Source organism: Phocoena sinus, chromosome 7 (assembly GCF_008692025.1).
Source record: "Phocoena sinus isolate mPhoSin1 chromosome 7, mPhoSin1.pri, whole genome shotgun sequence".
Taxonomy (NCBI): Eukaryota; Metazoa; Chordata; class Mammalia; order Artiodactyla; family Phocoenidae; genus Phocoena; species Phocoena sinus.
Window position 1 is genome coordinate 74,962,252 of NC_045769.1, and position 18,010 is coordinate 74,980,261.

The following is an 18,010-nucleotide window of genomic DNA, read 5'->3' on the forward strand; positions in this document are numbered from 1 at the left end:
AAACAATGAATAGACTCTCTTTCCTCATGACCTTGCTTGCAGTGGTTACCTTAAGGGCATAATAAAGTAGTAATTCCTGCATGATTACTTGGTCTTATGAGTTAATGTTTGCAAAGCACTTTGAACTTCCTGGGAAGAAGAATGGTGTTTTTTTTGGCACCATTTCATGTTTGCAATGGCACACAAATTATTCCTCCTCCTCTTCCTCCAGCTGCCCTCACTGTGCCCTCCCCCAGCTCTGTGCTGCACCAGGATCTCCCAGAAGGCAGCCACACCGCTCTCACTGCCTTCTCGCAGCTGTTACCTCCAGCCCTGCAGGACAGGTAGGGACAGAGCAAATGCCAGAAAGATTTCTTTAAGACCTTGCAAGAGACTCTGGAAGTATGGAATTTGGGTTGATTTTAATAACACTTAGAGCAACTGGTGTATAGAGGGATGCAGATTCTTGGTCGGCCATGGAAGAAGCTATTGGGACAGGCAGGTTGATCTGTGAGGATACATCAAACTAGATCCTGAAGGGGAGATAGAGGGTGTCAGAGAGGCAACTGGGAGCATGTGTCAAAGCAGCTGGTTTCTAAAGTGTATATGATTTTAGACACACAATACAGAACCTTGACTAGTAACTGGCAGAAAGTACTAGAGTTGTTTTAAAAGGGACTCAATAAGACAAGATGTGTTTCTTTTACATGGGTAAAAATTTCAATTGTTATGATTACTTTCCCTATAATTTAAAAAAAATTTGAGGATAAAAAAAGAGATTCTATCTCACAATAGATAATCATAGGCTGCAATGTTTTCCAATGTGTTTATTGCTATAAAAATTGCCTTGATTTTTAGAAACTCAATAATTAAACAGTTCAAATGTGATTTGGGAAACAAAAGCTGTTTTCTATTAAGAACGGTTGTCCTTTATGAAGAAATTCTAGAAGAAGAGTTCTTTTTTTTTTCAGGTTACAATATATGAACTTTCAACTGATCACACACAAGGCATATCTCATGGTAATTCCGGGAAAGCCGGTTACAGGTGCAGAATAACTAGAATGACGATATCAGGGGCAGATCTTGCCTTAAAGGCAGGAACAGATCCTATTTTCCACAACTTTAAAATGACTTGTTTTCCAAACCAAATCATGATGTTTTCTCTGTGTGTGGAAAATTTTCCATGATGCATATTTATATGTTAGCTGCTGTATGCATGAAAATTTGCTCTCTCTAGAAATTGTTTCTAGGGACTGGAAATGAATGTTATGGGGATAAAAGCTAACATGGTTTTCTATTGAAAAGATAGACCGTGTAAATGATGCCTGCTTTGCTTTAAAGGGGAAACTCAGGTAAGCATGGTTTAGTTGAACAGCATGAAGTCAACCAAAAGTCTCAAATTTTGTTCAGAATAAATTATGGAAGTACCTTCCAATTAGATTGCGATCATTATTAATCTGAAAACAAAAGCAAGGGGAATAAAATTTGTAGTTAGTTTACAGTAAGTAGTATTTGAAACTCTGAAAGTTTAGCATCCCCATAAAAGCCACATGTGAAACATTGAGATGGGAGTGACTCCAGATAAGAAATGTTTTCTTTCTCCACTTAATTCATTATAGAATGAAGAACCCTGATTTTCCATTTGTACAGGGCTAAAGGATCACATAGGCATTACTGAATTTTTGTTGTTTCCCTCTGTCTTTTTTTTTTTAATCTTTATTGGAGTATAATTGCTTTACAATGGTGTGTTACTTTCTGCTTTATAACAAAGTGAATCAGTTATACATATACATATGTTCCCATATCTCTTCCCTCTTGCGTCTCCCTCCCTCCCACCCTCCCTATCCCACCCCTCTAGGTGGTCACAAAGCACCAAGCTGATCTCCCTGTGCTATGCGGCTGCTTCCCACTAGCTATTTACCTTACGTTTGGTAGTGTATATATGTCCATGCCTCTCTCTTGCTTTGTCACAGTTTACCCTTCCCCCTCCCCATATCCTCAAGTCCATTCTCTAGGAGGTCTGTGTCTTTATTCCTGTCATACCCCTAGGTTCTTCATGACATTTTCTTTTCTTAAATTCCATATATGTGTTAGCATAACAGTATTTGTCTTTCTCTTTCTGACTTACTTCACTCTGTATGACAGACTCTAGGTCTATCCACCTCATTACAAATAGCTCAATTTCGTTTCTTTTTATGGCTGAGTAATATTCCATTGTATATATGTTCCACATCTTTATCCATTCATCTGATGATGGACACTTAGGTTGTTTCCATCTCCGGGCTATTGTAAATAGAGCTGCAATGAACATTTTGGTACATGACTCTTTTTGAATTATGGTTTTCTCAGGGCATATGCCCAGTAGTGGGATTGCTGGGTCATATGGTAATTCTATTTGTAGTTTTTCAAGGAACCTCTATACTGTTCTCCACAGTGGCTGTTTCAATTTATATTCCCACCAACAGTGCAAGAGGATTCCCTTTTCTCCACACTCTCTCCAGCATTTATTGTTTCTAGATTTTTTGATGATGGCCATTCTGACTCGTGTGAGATGATATCTCATTGTAGTTTTGATTTGCATTTCTCTAATGATTAATGAAGTTGAGCATTCTTTCATGTGTTTGTTGGCAGTCTGTATATCTTCTTTGGAGAAATGTCTATTTAGGTCTTCTGCCCATTTTTGGATTGGGTTGTTTGTTTTTTGGTTATTGAGCTGCATGAGCTGCTTATAAATTTTGGAGATTAATCCTTTGTCAGTTGCTTCATTTGCAAATATTTTCTCCCATTCTGAGGGTTGTCTTTTCGTTTGTTTATGGTTTCCTTTGCTGTGCAAAAGTTTTGAAGTTTCATTAGGTCCCATTGGTTTATTTTTGTTTTTATTTCCATTTCTCTAGGAGGTGGGTCAAAAAGGATCTTGCTGTGATTTATGTCATAGAGTGTTCTGCCTATGTTTTCCTCTAAGAGTTTGACCGTTTCTGGCCTTACATTTAGGTCTTTAATCCATTTTGAACTTATTTTTGTGTATGGTGTTAGGGAGTGATCTAATCTCATACTTTTACATGTAGCTGTCCAGTTTTCCCAGCACCACTTATTGAAGAGGCTGGCCTTTCTCCACTCTACATTCCTGCCTACTTTGTCAAAGATAAGGTGACCATATGTGCGTGGGTTTATCTCTGGGCTTTCTATCCTGTTCCATTGATCTATCTTTCTGTTTTTGTGCCAGTACCATAATGTCTTGATTACTGTAGCTTTGTGGTATAGTCTGAAGTCAGGGAGCCTGATTCCTCCAGCTCCATTTTTCATTCTCAACATTGCTTTGGCTATTCGGGGTCTTTTGTGTTTCCATAGAAATTGTGAAATTTTTTGTTCTAGTTCTGTGAAAAATACCAATGGTAGTTTGATAGGGATTGCATTGAATCTGTAGATTGCTTTGGGTTGTAGAGTCACTTTCACAATGTTGATTCTTCCAATCCAAGAACATGGTATATCTCTCCATCTATTTGTATCATCTTTAATTTCTTTCATCAGTGTCTTATAATTTTCTGCCTACAGGTCTTTTGTCTCCTTAGGTAAGTTTATTCCTAGATATTTTGTTCTTTTTGTTGCAATGGTAAATGGGAGTGTTTTCTTGATTTCACTTTCAGATTTTTCATCATTAGTGTATAGGAATGCCAGAGATTTCTGTGCATTAATTTTGTATCCTGCTACTTTACCAAATTCATTGATTAGCTCTAGCAGTTTTCTGGTAGCATCTTTAGGATTCTCTATGTATAGTATCATGTCATCTGCAAACAGTGACAGCTTTACTTCTTCTTTTCCGATTTGGATTCCTTTTATTTCCTTTTCTTCTCTGATTGCTGTGGCTAAAACTTCCAAAACTATGTTGAATAAGAGTGGTGAGAGTGGGCAAGCTTGTCTTGTTCCTGATCTTAGTGGAAATGCTTTCAGTTTTTCACCATTGAGGACAATGTTGGCTGTGGGTTTGTCATATATGGCCTTTATTATGTTGAGGAAAGTTCCCTCTATGCCTACTTTCTGCAGGGTTATTATCATGAATTGGTGTTGAATTTTGTCAAAAGCTTTCTCTGCATCTATTGAGATGATCATATGGTTTTTCTCCTTCAATTTGTTAATATGGTTTATCACATTGATTGTTTTGCGTATATTGAAGAATCCTTGCATTTCTGGAATAAACCCCACTTGATCATGGTGTATGATCCATTTAATATGCTGTTGGATTCTGTTTGCTAGTTTTTTTTTTTTTTTTTTTTTTTTTGCGGTACGCGGGCCTCTCACTGTTGTGGCCTCTCCCATTGAGGAGCACACGCTCCGGAAGCACAGGTTCAGCGCCCATGGCTCACGGGCCCAGCTGCTCTGTGGCATGTGGGATCTTCCCGGACTGGGGCATGAACCTGTGTCCCCTGCATCGGCAGGCGGACTCTCAACCACTGCGCCACCAGGGAAGCCTTGTTTGCTAGTATTTTGTTGAGGATTTTTGCATCTATGTTCATCAGTGATATTGGCCTGTAGTTTTCTTTCTATGTGACATCCTTGTCTGGTCTTGGTATCAAGCTGATGGTGGCCTCATAGAATGAGTTTGGGAGTGTTCCTCCCTCTGCTATATTTTGGAAGAGTTTGAGAAGGATAGGTGTTAGCTGTTCTCTAAATGTTTGACAGAATTCGTCTGTGAAGCCGTCTGGTCCTGGGCTTTTGTTCGTTGGAGGATTTTTAATCACAATTTCAATTTCAGTGCTTGTGATTGGTCTGTTCATATTTTCTATTTCTTCCTGGTTGAGTCTTGGCAGGTTGTGCATTTCTAAGAATTTGTCCATTTCTTTCAGGTTGCCCATTTTATTGGCATAGAGTTGCTTGTAGTAATCTCTCATGATCTTTTGTATTTCTGCAATGTCAGTTGTTACTTCCCCTTTTTCATTTCTAGGTCTATTGAATTGAGTCTTCTCCCTTTTTTTCTTGATGAGTCTGGCTAATAGTTTATCAATTTTGTTTATCTTCTCAAAGAACCAGCTTTTAGTTTTATTGATCTTTGCTATCGTTTCCTTCATTTCTTTTTCATTTATTTCTGATTTGATTTTTATGATTTCTTTCCTTCTGCTAACTTTGAGGTATTTTTGTTCTTCTTTCTCTAATTGCTTTAGGTGCAAGGTTAGGTTGTTTATTCGAGATGTTTCCTGTTTCTTAAGGTAGGATTGTATTGCCATAAACTTCCCTCTTAGAACTGCTTTTGCTGCATCCCATAGATTTTGGGTTGTCGTGTCTCCATTGTCATTTGTTTCTAGGTATTTTTTTTTATTTCCTCTTTGATTTCTTCAGTGATCACTTCATTATTAAGTAGTGTATTGTTTAGCCTCCATGTGTTTGTATTTTTTTTTTTTTTTTTTTAATGCGTTACGCGGGCCTCTCACTGTTGTGGCCTCTCCCGTTGCGGAGGACAGGCTCCGGACGCGCAGGCCCAGCGGCCATGGCCCACGGGCCCAGCCGCTCCGCGGCACGCGGGATCCCCCCAGACCGGGGCACGAACCCGCGTCCCCCGCATCGGCAGGCGGACCCTCAACCACTGCGCCACCAGGGAAGCCCTGTATTTTTTACAGATCTTTTCCTGTAATTGATATCTAGTCTCATAGCGTTGTGGTCGGAAAAGATACTTGAAGCAATTTCAATTTTCTTAAATTTACCAAGGCTTGTTTTGTGACCCAAGATATGATCTATCCTGGAGAATGTTCAATGAGCACTTGAGAAAAATGTGTATTCTGTTGTTTTTGGATGGAATGTCCTATAAATATCAATTAAGTCTAACTTGTATAATGCATCATTTAAGGCTTGTGTTTCCTTATTTATTTTCATTTTGGATGATCTGTCCATTGGTGAAAGTGGGGTGTTAAAGTCCCCTACTATGAATGTGTTACTGTCGATTTCCCCTTTTATGGCTGTTAGTATTTGCCTTACGTATTGAGGTGCTCCTATGTTGGGTGCATAAATATTTACAATTGTTTTAACTTCTTCTTGGATCGATCCCTTGATCATTATGTAGTGTCCTTCTTTGTCTCTTCTAATAGTCTTTATTTTAAAGTCTATTTTGTCTGATATGAGAATTGCTACTCCAGCTTCCTTTTGGTTTCCATTTGCATGAAATATCTTTTTCCATCCCCTTACTTTCATTCTGTATGTGTTTCTAGGTCTGAAGTGGGTCTCTTGTAGACAGCAAATATATGGGTCTTGTTTTTGTATCCATTCAGCCAATCTGTGTCTTTTGGTGGGAGCATTTAGTCCATTTACATTTAAGGTAATTATCGATATGTATGTTCCTATTCCCATTTTCTTAATTGTTTTGGGTTCTATATTGTAGGTCTTTTCCTTCTCTTGTGTTTCTTGCCTAGAGAAGTTCCTTTAGCAGTTGTTGTAAAGCTGGTTTGGTGGTGCTGAACTCTCTCAGCTTTTGCTTGTCTGTAAAGGTTTTAATTTCTCCATCAAATCTGAATGAGATCCTTGCTGTGTAGAGTAATCTTGGTTGCAGGTTTTTCTCCTTCATCACTTTAAGTATGTCCTGCCAGTCCTTTCTGGCTTGCAGAGTTTCTGCTGAAAGATCAGCTGTTAACCTTATGGGGATTTCCTTGTGTGTTAGTTGTTGTTTTTCCCTTGCTGCTTTTAATATGTTTTCTTTGTATTTAATTTTTGACAGTTTGATTATTATGTGTCTTGGCGTATTTATCCTTGGATTTATCCTGTATGGGACTCTGTGCTTCCTGGACTTGATTAACTATTTCCTTTCCCATATTAGGGAAGTTTTCAACTATAATCTCTTCAAATATTTTCTCAGTCCCTTTCTTTTTCTCTTCTTCTTCTGGAAACCCTATAATTCGAATGTTGGTGCATTTAATGTTGTCCCAGAGGTCTCTGAGACTGTCTCTGAGACTGTTCTCGGTTCTTTTCATTCTTTTTTCTTTATTCTGCTCTGCAGTAGTTATTTCCACTATTTTATCTTCCAGGTCACTTATCCGTTCTTCTGCCTCAGTTATTCTGCTATTGATCCCATCTAGAGTATTTTTAATTTCATTTATTGTGTTGTTCATCATTGTTTGTTTCATCTTTAGTTCTTCTAGGACCTTGTTAAATGTTTCTTGCATTTTGTCTATTCTATTCCCAAGATTTTGGATCATCATTACTATCATTATTCTGAATTCTTTTTCAGGTAGACTCCCTATTTCCTCTTCATTTGTTAGGTCCAGTGGGTTCTTACCTTGCTCCTTCATCTGCTGTGTGTTTTTCTGTCTTCTCATTTTGCTTATCTTACTGTGTTTGGGGTCTCCTTTTTGCAGGCTGCAGGTTCATAGTTCCCATTGTGTTTGGTGTCTGTCCCCAGTGGCTAAGGTTGGTTCAGTGGGTTGTGTAGGCTTCCTGGTGGAGGGGACTAGTGCCTGTGTTCTGGTGGATGAGGCTGGATCTTGTCTTTCTGGTGGGCAAGTCCATGTCTGGTGGTGTGTTTTGGGGTGTCTGTGGACTTACTATGATTTTAGGCAGCCTCTCTGCTAATGGGTGTTGTTGTGTTCCTGTCTTGCTAGTTGTTTGGCATAGGGTGTACAGCACTGTAGCTTGCTGGTCGTTGAATGAAGCTGGGTGCTGGTGTGGAGATGGAGATCTCTGGGAGATTTTCACCGTTTGATATTATGTGGAGCTGAGAGGTCTCTTGTAGACCAGTGTCCTGAAGTTGGCTCTCCCACCTCAGAGGCACAGCACTGACTCCTGGCTGCAGCACCAAGAGCCTTTCATCCACACAGCTCAGAATAAAAGGGAGAAAAAGTAGAAAGAAAGAATTAGTAGAAGTATAAAGAAAGAAAGAAAGAAAGAAAGAAAGAAAGAAAGAAGGAAAGAAAGAAGGGAGGGAGGGCGGAAGGAGGGAAGGAAGAAAAAAGATAAAGTAAAATAAAATAAAGATAAAATATAATAAAGTTATTAAAATAAAAAAGTAATTATTTAGAAAAAAATTAAAAAAAAAAACTAAAAACGGACGGATAGAACCCTAGGACAAATGGTGGAAGCAAAGCTATACAGACAAAATCTCACACAGAAGCATACACATACACACTCACAAAAAGAGGAAAAGGGGAAAGAAATCATAAATCTTGCTCTCAAAGTCCACCTCCTCAATTTGGGATGACTCGTTGTCTATTCATGTATTCCACAGATGCAGGGTACATCAAGTTGGTTGTGGAGCTTTAGTCCGCTGCTTCTGAGGCTGCTGGGAGAGATTTCCCTTTCTCTTCTTTGTTCGCACAGTTCCCAGAGGCTCAGCTTTGGATTTGGCCCCGCCTCTGCATGTAGGTCGCCGGAGGGCGTGTGTTCTTCGCTCAGACAGGACGGGGTTAAAGGAGCCGCTGATTCGGGGGCTCTGGCTCACTCAGGCCGCGGGGAGGGAGGGGCACGGAGTGCGGGGCGGGCCTGCGGCGGCAGAGGCCTGTGACGTTGCAGCAGCCTGAGGCGCGCCGTGCGTTCTCCCGGGGAAGTTGTTCCTGGATCCCGGTACCCTGGCAGTGTCGGGCTGCACAGGCTCGCCGGAAGGGGTGTGGATAGTGATCTGTGCTCGCACACAGGCTTCTTGGGGGCGGTAGTAGCTGCCTTAGCGTCTCATTCCCGTTTCTGGGGTCCACGCTTTTAGCCGCGGCTCGCGCCCGTCTCTGGAGCTCCTTTAAGCAGCGCTCTTAATCCCCTCTCCTCGCGCACCAGGAAACAAAGAGGGAAGAAAAAGTCTCTTGCCCCTTCGGCAAGTCCAGACTTTTCCCCGGACTCCCTTCCGGCTAGCCGTGGCGAACTAACCCCCTGCAGGCTGTGTTCACACAGCCAACCCCAGTCCTCTCCCTGCGCTCCAACCGAATCCCAAGCCTTAACTCCCAGCCCCGCCCGCCCCGGCGGGTGAGCAGACAAGCCTCTCGGGCTGCTGAGTGCCGGTCGGCCCTGATCCTCTGTGCGGGAATCTCCCTGCTTTGCTCTCTGCACCCCCGTTGCTGTGCTGTCCTCCGTGGCTCCGAAGCTTTCCCCCTCCGCCCCCCGCAGTCTCCGCCCGCGAAGGGGCTTCCTACCTTTCCTCCTTCACAGCTCCCTCCCACTGGTGCAGGTCACGTCCCTATCCTTTTGTCTCTGTTTATTCTTTTTTCTTTTGGTCTACCCACGTACGTGGGGGGTTTCTTGCCTTTTGGGAGGCCTGAGGTCTTCTGCCAGCGTTCAGTAGGTGTTCTGTAGGAGTTGTTCCACGTGTAGATGTATTTCTGGTGTATCTGTGGGGAGGAAGGTGATCTCCGCGTCTTACTCTTCTGCCATCTTCCCGGAACGCTCCCTCTGTCTTTGTAAGGTATTTGATACTAAGCAGTTTGTCCATGTCCTGGAAAAAATAGATGGGAACCCCCTTCAGGAAAGATGAGGAGGTTAGCATGAGTTAGGGTGAGATCAAATTTCCTTTTCAGAATGTCAGTGTCTTGCTGCATTGCAGCGGGCTGTAAATTCATCTGCAGCCGACTAGAGGACACCTCATATGCTCTGGTGTTGAGACCAGGAGGGATCTCTGACTGAGATTTGCCAACTCAACTTCTATGGTAAGTTTGACTTTGAAATATGCAGTTGATTCTCATTATGTTCTTGTCTTTGATATGGGGAAGGGGAGGAAGCAAACGAGTTTTAATGAAGTGTTTTTTAATAAGATAAATAAAATATTGACGGAATTATTATTGGGAATTCCTTATTCAAGTGTTTAATGAGTAAGCTGGTTGGCTCTTTCTGGTTTATTTCCTAAATATTTTGGACTTCTTGTTTTTACTAGATCTCTCGTTTTTGTTGATATTCTCGTTACTATGTCTCTGCTACTTTTTCTGATAGCATATGGTCAGCAGATTTGATGACAGGGATGTCTTCTATCAAGGCAAAGGTTGAATTTGTAATATCCAGACAACTTTTGGTAATAGTTAGAAAGGTCCAATAAAAACAGGAGTGTGACGTTACTGCAAGAAGGGAAAAATAGAAGAGGCTCATTTAGAAAGTTGAAGGTTCTTATTAAGAGAAAAGAAAAGAGGGAATTGGTAAGAAGCCAGGTTTAAATTGGCTGAATGCTAGAGCTCAAACACAATATTCTAATGATGAAGACAGGGTAAGGCAGCTAATGGAAATTTACGGTGTGTGTGTGTGTGTGTGTGTGTGTGTGTGTAAGAGACAGAGAGAGAAGACTTGCTTATTTTCTTATCTATATCCACACTAGCCTTTCTGAGGAGAGGGACTCTGTTCTTAGCTCTGTACAATCTGCAAAGAATGACAATTAAAAAACATTTATTGATCACAAAAGGTATTTCTTTTTGTAGCTGCTACAAAAAAAAGGTCCACAAACTAGTTGCTTTTATGTGCTTTCTGTGAGACAGGGCTGAAGAAGGTAATCAGAGCTCAGGCAGAGGAAGCTGGAACTTAATCAAATAAGTTGCAGCCAAAAGGCGAGCTGTGAGCAGCAGATCACACAGTATTCCCTCAAATCCCCGTCAGGGTGGTCACGCTTTTAGGTTAGACCACCACAGGTCAGGACATTGTCTCCAAGAAAGCTTTGTTAAAGGACACTTTTGGTGTCAAAGAAGAAAGACACAGGGCAGTGGATCTCAAACTTTTAAAAATGAAAAGTGTTCAAGGACTAGTTCCGGGTTGTCACTTCTAGTGATTCAGATTCAGGAAGTCATCAGTTGGAGTGGGACAGATATCCCTGGGAATCTTTACTTTGTAAAAGATGTAGGTGTTGGAGGACGTCACTTTTGAGAAAAAAGTGTCAGGCTTCTCTAGCTTGTTGATCTCATCGCAGGACTGTTGGTTCAGAACGCACCAGCTGCCCGGCTCTGAGCGGGACTGAGCAGCTTGGATGAAGAAGTAATTCATGCCTGTGCCCCGCAGACCAGGGTTTGAATCCCCTGTGGCTTTGCGCAAAGTGTTTTCCTTCTCTGAAATTCAGGTTCCTCCTTTTAGAAAGACGAGAACCCTATTGTCTACCTCATGGATTTAAAGAAATAATGCAAAAAAGCACTTAGCAGAGTGACTGGCACATAACAAAGCAATCAGTAAACGTTACTTCTTGTGGTGGGGAGAGAAGGAGATGTCAATAAGTCCTCTGAGGCCAGGAAAATGGTGTGCAGCAGACAGAGCAAGGCAGGACCAACCAGGAGGCTAGTTCTAAAGATAGATGAGATCCTAGACTGGAAGATGAATAAACATGAGCTTGGGAGACAAAATTTCTCACCATTACTAATGTTTCCCAAGAATGGTAATGAACAACCCAGATGGCACAGTTAATTGGAATTATAATTGATCCCCAAAAAGTATTTAAGTCAATAGTTTAATTGATTGTCCTCGGGAAAACCATTATAAGAACGTCTAAAAGGGAACAGAATGAAATGCATCAAATTCAGTGATTTGTTCATCTCTGCCGCCCACCCTACATAGAAGGATTAATGAATGAAGAGAAAAATCGTCAAAGGGAGGAAGGGAACAGGGACCGCAAATCAAATAGACTGTCATTAAATGAAATCCTTTTCTGGTAATTCATTGGTATGTCAGGTGGTACTGAACTGGCTGGCTTGCTTGCATGTGGCTGCTGCCAGGTACTCTCCCAAGATGACGCATGAAGAATAGAGGAAATGGGACTGATACCTTTCTTAAAAGACAAAGATGAAATTTATCAGCACTTGAATGTATGCTATGGCTGAACCAGCCAACAAGTTAGTAGATGAGGGATATGGACAGGTGGGGGTGAGGTAGGATCAGACTGTCTGTAGGCAAATATTTTAGCTCTTTGGGCCTTATTTTCCTCTCTAAGTGCCCTTCTAGGCCTGATACACTGTGATAAGGCATAGATGGTGGGTCAGATCCCAACACTTTAAACATTTTATTTTACGTTTTTCACACCTGGAAAGTAGTCCCTAACTAAGGTACCTAAGTTATCACCAAATGCTAGCTATTTTGAGGAATTTTGTTTACCCTGAACTATGAATTTTTTAGTGTTTTTTCCCCCATAAATCCAAATTTCACCTTATATGTTTTTACCAATGCTGTTAGTTCTCTGGATAAATAACTATGATAATACAGAGTAATGATAAATAGTGAAGAAAAAAATAACAGAAGCCACTATATTTTGAACACGTATCATCTGCCGGTTATTGTGCTCATCACATTTCATCTTTCGTCCTTATACTAACCTTGTTAAGTTGGCGTTATTGTGGCCATCTTCCATGAGAATTCTGAGACGTCATAGAGCCAGCAAATAGCAGAGTCCGGATTTGAATCTAGGTCTTTCTAATTCCAAAACCCATGTTTCTACTCCTTTAATATACCATAAATCTGCTGTACTGAGTGCATTCATAATAATCCTGTATAGTTTCTCCTTGATTCAGAGTTTCCTAATTTTTATTCAGAAAGACGCAGACATAGAGAATGGACTTGAGGACACGGGGAGGGGGAAGGTTAAGCTGGGACGAAGTGAGAGAGTGGCATGGGCATACATACACTACCAAATGTAAAATAGACAGCTAGTGGGAAGCAGCGGCATAGCACAGGGAGATCAGTTCAGTGCTTCGTAACCACACAGAGGTTCCCACTTTTGTGTGGGACTGAGTGATGTTTTGTTATATGACTCCTTCCCTTGGACAGTGAATGTCTAGCAAATGATAGATGCATTAACTCTTCTGCCTCCTCTGTATTTTATGGTCATCGATACTGATCCTGAAATGACTAGGCAGCAGCACAGGTGGGTGAGTAGAGACGCCTCTTCCTGGAAGCCTTCTCTTTGATAGCGCAGCTAATTTCAAGGCCACAGAAAACTGTATGACACTTACTGTTCTGAATGATGTAACTCTACAGTGACTCATTATTACCTAAAAAAACCAGCAGTCCCTCAAATTTGGGATTCTGTTTTCCTAGAACATTCATTTCTGTGTTCACAATTTCAGTTGATCTTTGAACCAGGTTAAAAGAAGCAGAGAAAGACAAAGTTGAAGCTGGCAAACTTGACATAGTATAGCAGCTCTGAGAAATGTAGCCCCTTGGGCAAACCTCGCATTTGCCTATTATGTTACTTTTTCACATTTAGCTATAGACACCCATTCTGTGCCTCAGTATCTCAGACTACCTTCTATCAAAATAAGAGGTCATGCCCAACTAATAAAGAGTTAATATTTGGAAATCTTCTAGCTAGGTGTTAAGAGCGTGTATTTCTTGGTGGTGGTATGAAAGGTGATTTAAAATTATATTTATGCATTTTCTGAAAAGTGTTCTTATAATAGACATGCATTTTTTATTATCAGAAAAAATCTATTTTCATTTGAAAATAAAGGTTATCTAAAAGAAAAACAGATAAAGGAGGTACGACAATTTTGAAAGATGAGGGTTACAAGGACTTGCACTGCTAACACAGAACACTGACAACAATAATAGCCAATACTTCTGTGGACTTTCTACGTGCCAAGCACTGTTCTAAGTTCTTTATTAATCAATTTACTCTTCATGACAGTCTCATGATGGAAGTAATATTGGTATGCCTATTTTACGGATAAGGAAACTGAGTCACAGAGAGGCCATAACTAGTCTATTGTTAGATAGCTAGTAAGGGGTAGAGCTGAAATCTGAGAACAAGCACCAGTACCAGCTAAAGATCTGAGCTACTAATGTAATAAAGATAAATAAGATAGAATAAAAGAAAAGCTTAACAGGATGAATGAAGCACCATATATCAGTGAGACAGGGGATGGGTAATTTAAAATGCTATTTTGGGGAAATGATTATTTAGATTAAATAAATTCAGTTTAGCAAATCCCCCTAAAAATAATAACCCATTTTATTCTAAATAGTTTAAAAAGTTAAGTCTAAATAGCTAAACCAAAAATAACTTAGAAGAAATATACTTTAATATTTACCTGATCTTTAGATGGAAAAGGATTTTCTAAACTTAAAAGCAATTAAGGAAATCACAGAGGAAAAGATTGATGGATAAAATAAAAAAGTTTCTGTATGTTATAAACAAAATGAAAAGATAAACAACAACTAACGCATTAAAGAAATTGTGGTTTTTCATACACATCTATAAGAAAATCACAAAAGAGGAAACAGAAATTGTTAACAAAATATGAAAAATACCTTCTTTTGTACTATAAGAAAGGCAAATTTTTCAGAAATTCAAATTAAAACAAAAATTAGGTAGCAGTTTTCACAGAGCACATTTTACCAAAGATTTTTAACCGATAATAATCAGGTTGTCAGGAGTTCTACAGGATGGATGGACGATTTCATGTTAAAGCTTTCTGACAATAATTTAGCAACTTCTGGCAAGAGCCTTAAAGGCAGCCATATTTTTCAAACTAATATTTTTTCATATAAGGATTTGTCCTAAGAAAATGGTTATGTGGACAAAGATTTATGTTCAAATTTTTATAACATCATTAATTTCTAATAGTGCAATATTAGAAACAATGTTTAATAAAATTGAATTTGTTGGTAATAAGTGGAAACTGTGGTGCAGCTATAGGATGGACCATCACACCACAAATAAAATCATGTTGTGAGCAGTTCTTAGTGAGAAAAGAAAACAGTTATTAGATAATGCTTTGTGTAATAAAAGAGGATATGTAATTATTTATGCATAATTGTCTCATCTAGTTAAAATTAATAACAATAAAAAAAAGGAATAGAAAAGTCATGATAAATGTCCATGATGATAATTGGTGACAGAAAGGATTTTTTTTAAAATTTATTTTATTTTACTTTTTGGCTGTGTTGGGTCTTCGTTGCTGCGCGTGTGCTTTCTCTAGTGGTGGCGAACGGGGGCTACTCTTCCTTGCGGTGCGCAGGCTTCTCATTGCGGTGGCTTCTCTTGTTGCGGAGCACGGGCTCTAGGTGCACGGGCTTCAGTAGTTGTGGCTTGCGGACTGTAGAGCACAGGCTTACTAGTTGTGGCACAAGGGCTTAGTTGCTCTGTGGCATGTGGGATCTTCCCAGACCAGGGCTCGAACCTGTGTCCCCTGCATTGGCAGGCGGATTCTTAACCGCTGAGCCACCAGGGAAGCCCCAGAAAGGATTTTTATATTTTACAAGCTGCCTAAAACAAACAGACATAATAATGGGGAAAATTATTTTAAGAAAGGAAAAAGAAATACAGGGTGCAATACAGAGACAAAGGAAAAAAGGGCAGATCGTTGAAAATGGTGAAAGGCACATGGATATTATCTCAGATCTGATATCCTGGCAGAGCTGGAATGGAGCAGAGAGCAAATAAATATATTGGAACAATTAATGCTTTTGGCCAGCTCCTTCAGAGTGCCAGAGTCAATATAACAACTGCAAGGACAGACATCTGCTTCTCGCTCAACCATTGGAAAGGCAATCCATCCTCTGGGATATGTCGATGAAAGTGTTTTCTTTTTTTAAACATCTTTATTGGGGTATAATTGCTTTACAATGGTGTGTTAGTTTCTGCTTTATAACAAAGTGAATCAGCTATACATATACATATGTTCCCATATGTCTTCCCTCTTGCGTCTCCCTCCCTCCCACTCTCCCCATCCCACCCTTCCAGGCTGTCACAAAGCACCGAGCTAATATCCCTGTGCCTTGCGGCTGCTTCCCCCCAGCTATCTACCTTACTACGTTTGTTAGTGTGTATATGTCCATGACTCTCTCTCGCCCTGTCAAAACTCACCCCTCCCCCTCCCCATACCCTCAAGTCCGTTCTCCAGTAGGTCTGCGTCTTTATTCCTATCTTACCCCTAGGTTCTTCATGACATTTTTTTTCCCTTAAATTCCATATATATGTGTTAGCATACGGTATTTGTCTTTTTCTTTCTGACTTACTTCACTCTGTATGACAGACTCTAGGTCTATCCATCTCATTACAAATAGCTCAATTTCATTTCTTTTTAAGGCTGAGTAATATTCCATTGTGTATATGTGCCACATCTTCTTTATCCATTCATCCGATGATGGGCGCTTAGGTTGTTTCCATGTCCTGGCTATTGTAAATAGAGCTGCAATGAACATTTTGGTACATGACTCTCTTTGAATTTTGGTTTTCTCAGGGTATATGCCAAGTAGTGGGATTGCTGGGTCATATGGTAATTCTATTTGTAGTTTTTTAAGGAACCTCCATACTGTTCTCCACAGTGGCTGAACCAATTCACATTCCCACCAGCAGTGCAAGAGTGTCCCCTTTTCTCCACACCCTCTCCAGCATTTATTGTTTCTAGATTTTTTGATGATGGCCATTCTGACTCGTGTGAGATGATATCTCATTGTAGTTTTGATTTGCATTTCTCTAATGATTAATGATGTTGAGCATTCTTTCATGTGTTTGTTGGCATTCTGTATATCTTCTTTGGAGAAATGTCTATTTAGGTCTTCTGCCCATTTTTGGATGGGGTTGTTTGTTTTTTTGTTATTGAGCTGCATGAGCTGCTTGTAAATTTTGGAGATTAATCCTTTGTCAGTTGCTTCATTTGCAAATGTTTTCTCCCATTCTGAGGGTTGTCTTTTGGTCTTGGTTATGGTTTCCTTTGCTGTGCAAAAGCTTTGAAGTTTCATTAGGTCCCATTTGTTTATTTTTGTTTTTATTTCCATTACTCTAGGAGGTGGGTCAGAAAGGATCTTGCTGTGATTTATGTCATAGAGTGTTCTTCCTATGTTTTCTTCTAAGAGTTTGATAGTTTCTGGCCTTACATTTAGGTCTTTAATCCATTTTGAGCTTATTTTTGTGTATGGTGTTAGGGAGTGATCTAATCTCATACTTTTACCTGTACCTGTCCAGTTTTCCCAGCACCATTTATTGAAGAGGCTGTCCTTTCTCCACTGTACATTCCTGCCTCCTTTATCAAAGATAAGGTGTCCATATGTGCGTGGGTTTATCTCTGGGCTTTCTATCCTGTTCCACTGATCTATCTTTCTGTTTTTGTGCCAGTACCATACTGTCTTGATTACTGTTGCTTTGTAATATAGTCTGAAGTCAGGGAGCCTTATTCCTCCAGCTCCTTTTTTCGTTCTCAAGATTGCTTTGGCTGTTCGGGGTCTTTTGTGTTTCCATACAAATTGCGAAATTTTTTGTTCTAGTTCTGTGAAAAATGCCAGTGGTAGTTTGATAGGGATTGCATTGAATCTGTAGATTGCTTTGGGTAGTAGAGTCATTTTCACAATGTTGATTCTTCCCATCCAAGAACATGGTATATCTCTCCATCTATTTGTATCATCTTTAATTTCTTTCATCAGTGTCTTATAATTTTCTGCATACAGGTCTTTCGTATCCTTAGGTAGGTTTATTCCTAGATATTTTATTCTTTTTGTTGCAATGGTAAATGGGAGTGTTTTCTTGATTTCACTTTCAGATTTTTCATCATTAGTATATAGGAATGCCAGAGATTTCTGTGCATTAATTTTGTATCCTGCTACTTTACCAAATTCATTGATTAGCTCTAGTAGTTTTCTGGTAGCATCTTTAGGATTCTCTATGTATAGTATCATGTCATCTGCAAACAGTGACAGCTTTACTTCTTCTTTTCCGATTTGGATTCCTTTTATTTCCTTTTCTTCTCTGATTGCTGTGGCTAAAACTTCCAAAACTATGTTGAATAAGAGTGGTGAGAGTGGGCAACCTTGTCTTGTTCCTGATCTTAGTGGAAATGCTTTCAGTTTTTCACCATTGAGGACGATGTTTGCTGTGGGCTTGTCATATATGGCTTTTATTATGTTTAGGAAAGTTCCCTCTATGCCTACTTTCTGGAGGGTTTTTATCATAAATGGGTGTTGAATTTTGTCGAAAGCTTTCTCTGCATCTATTGAGATGATCATATGGTTTTTCTCCTTCAATTTGTTAATATGGTTTATCACATTGATAGATTTGCGTATATTGAAGAATCCTTGCATTCCTGGAATAAACCCCACTTGATCATGGTGTATGATCCTTTTAATGTGCTGTTGGATTCTGTTTGCTAGTATTTTGTTGAGGATTTTTGCATCTATGTTCATC

At 39.8% G+C, this 18,010-nt stretch overlaps 1 protein-coding gene across 2 annotated transcripts in view; it reads left to right on the forward strand.

Annotated features, from left to right (window-relative positions):
* The first annotated feature begins 243 nt into the window (after positions 1 to 243).
* Positions 244 to 18,010, forward strand: part of CYTIP (cytohesin 1 interacting protein) — a 77,137-nt gene continuing 59,370 nt past the window's right edge. Inside the window, exon 1 of one of the 2 annotated variants that reach the window (XM_032636761.1) lies at positions 244 to 323. Coding sequence is in view for 1 of the 2 variants with exons in the window: in XM_032636760.1 (XP_032492651.1) it covers positions 9,579 to 9,581 (3 nt within the window). In the remaining variant the exon portion in view is untranslated. Of the gene's footprint in view, positions 324 to 9,491; positions 9,582 to 18,010 lie in introns of those variants that run through there. The other variant, XM_032636760.1, reaches the window with a different exon arrangement.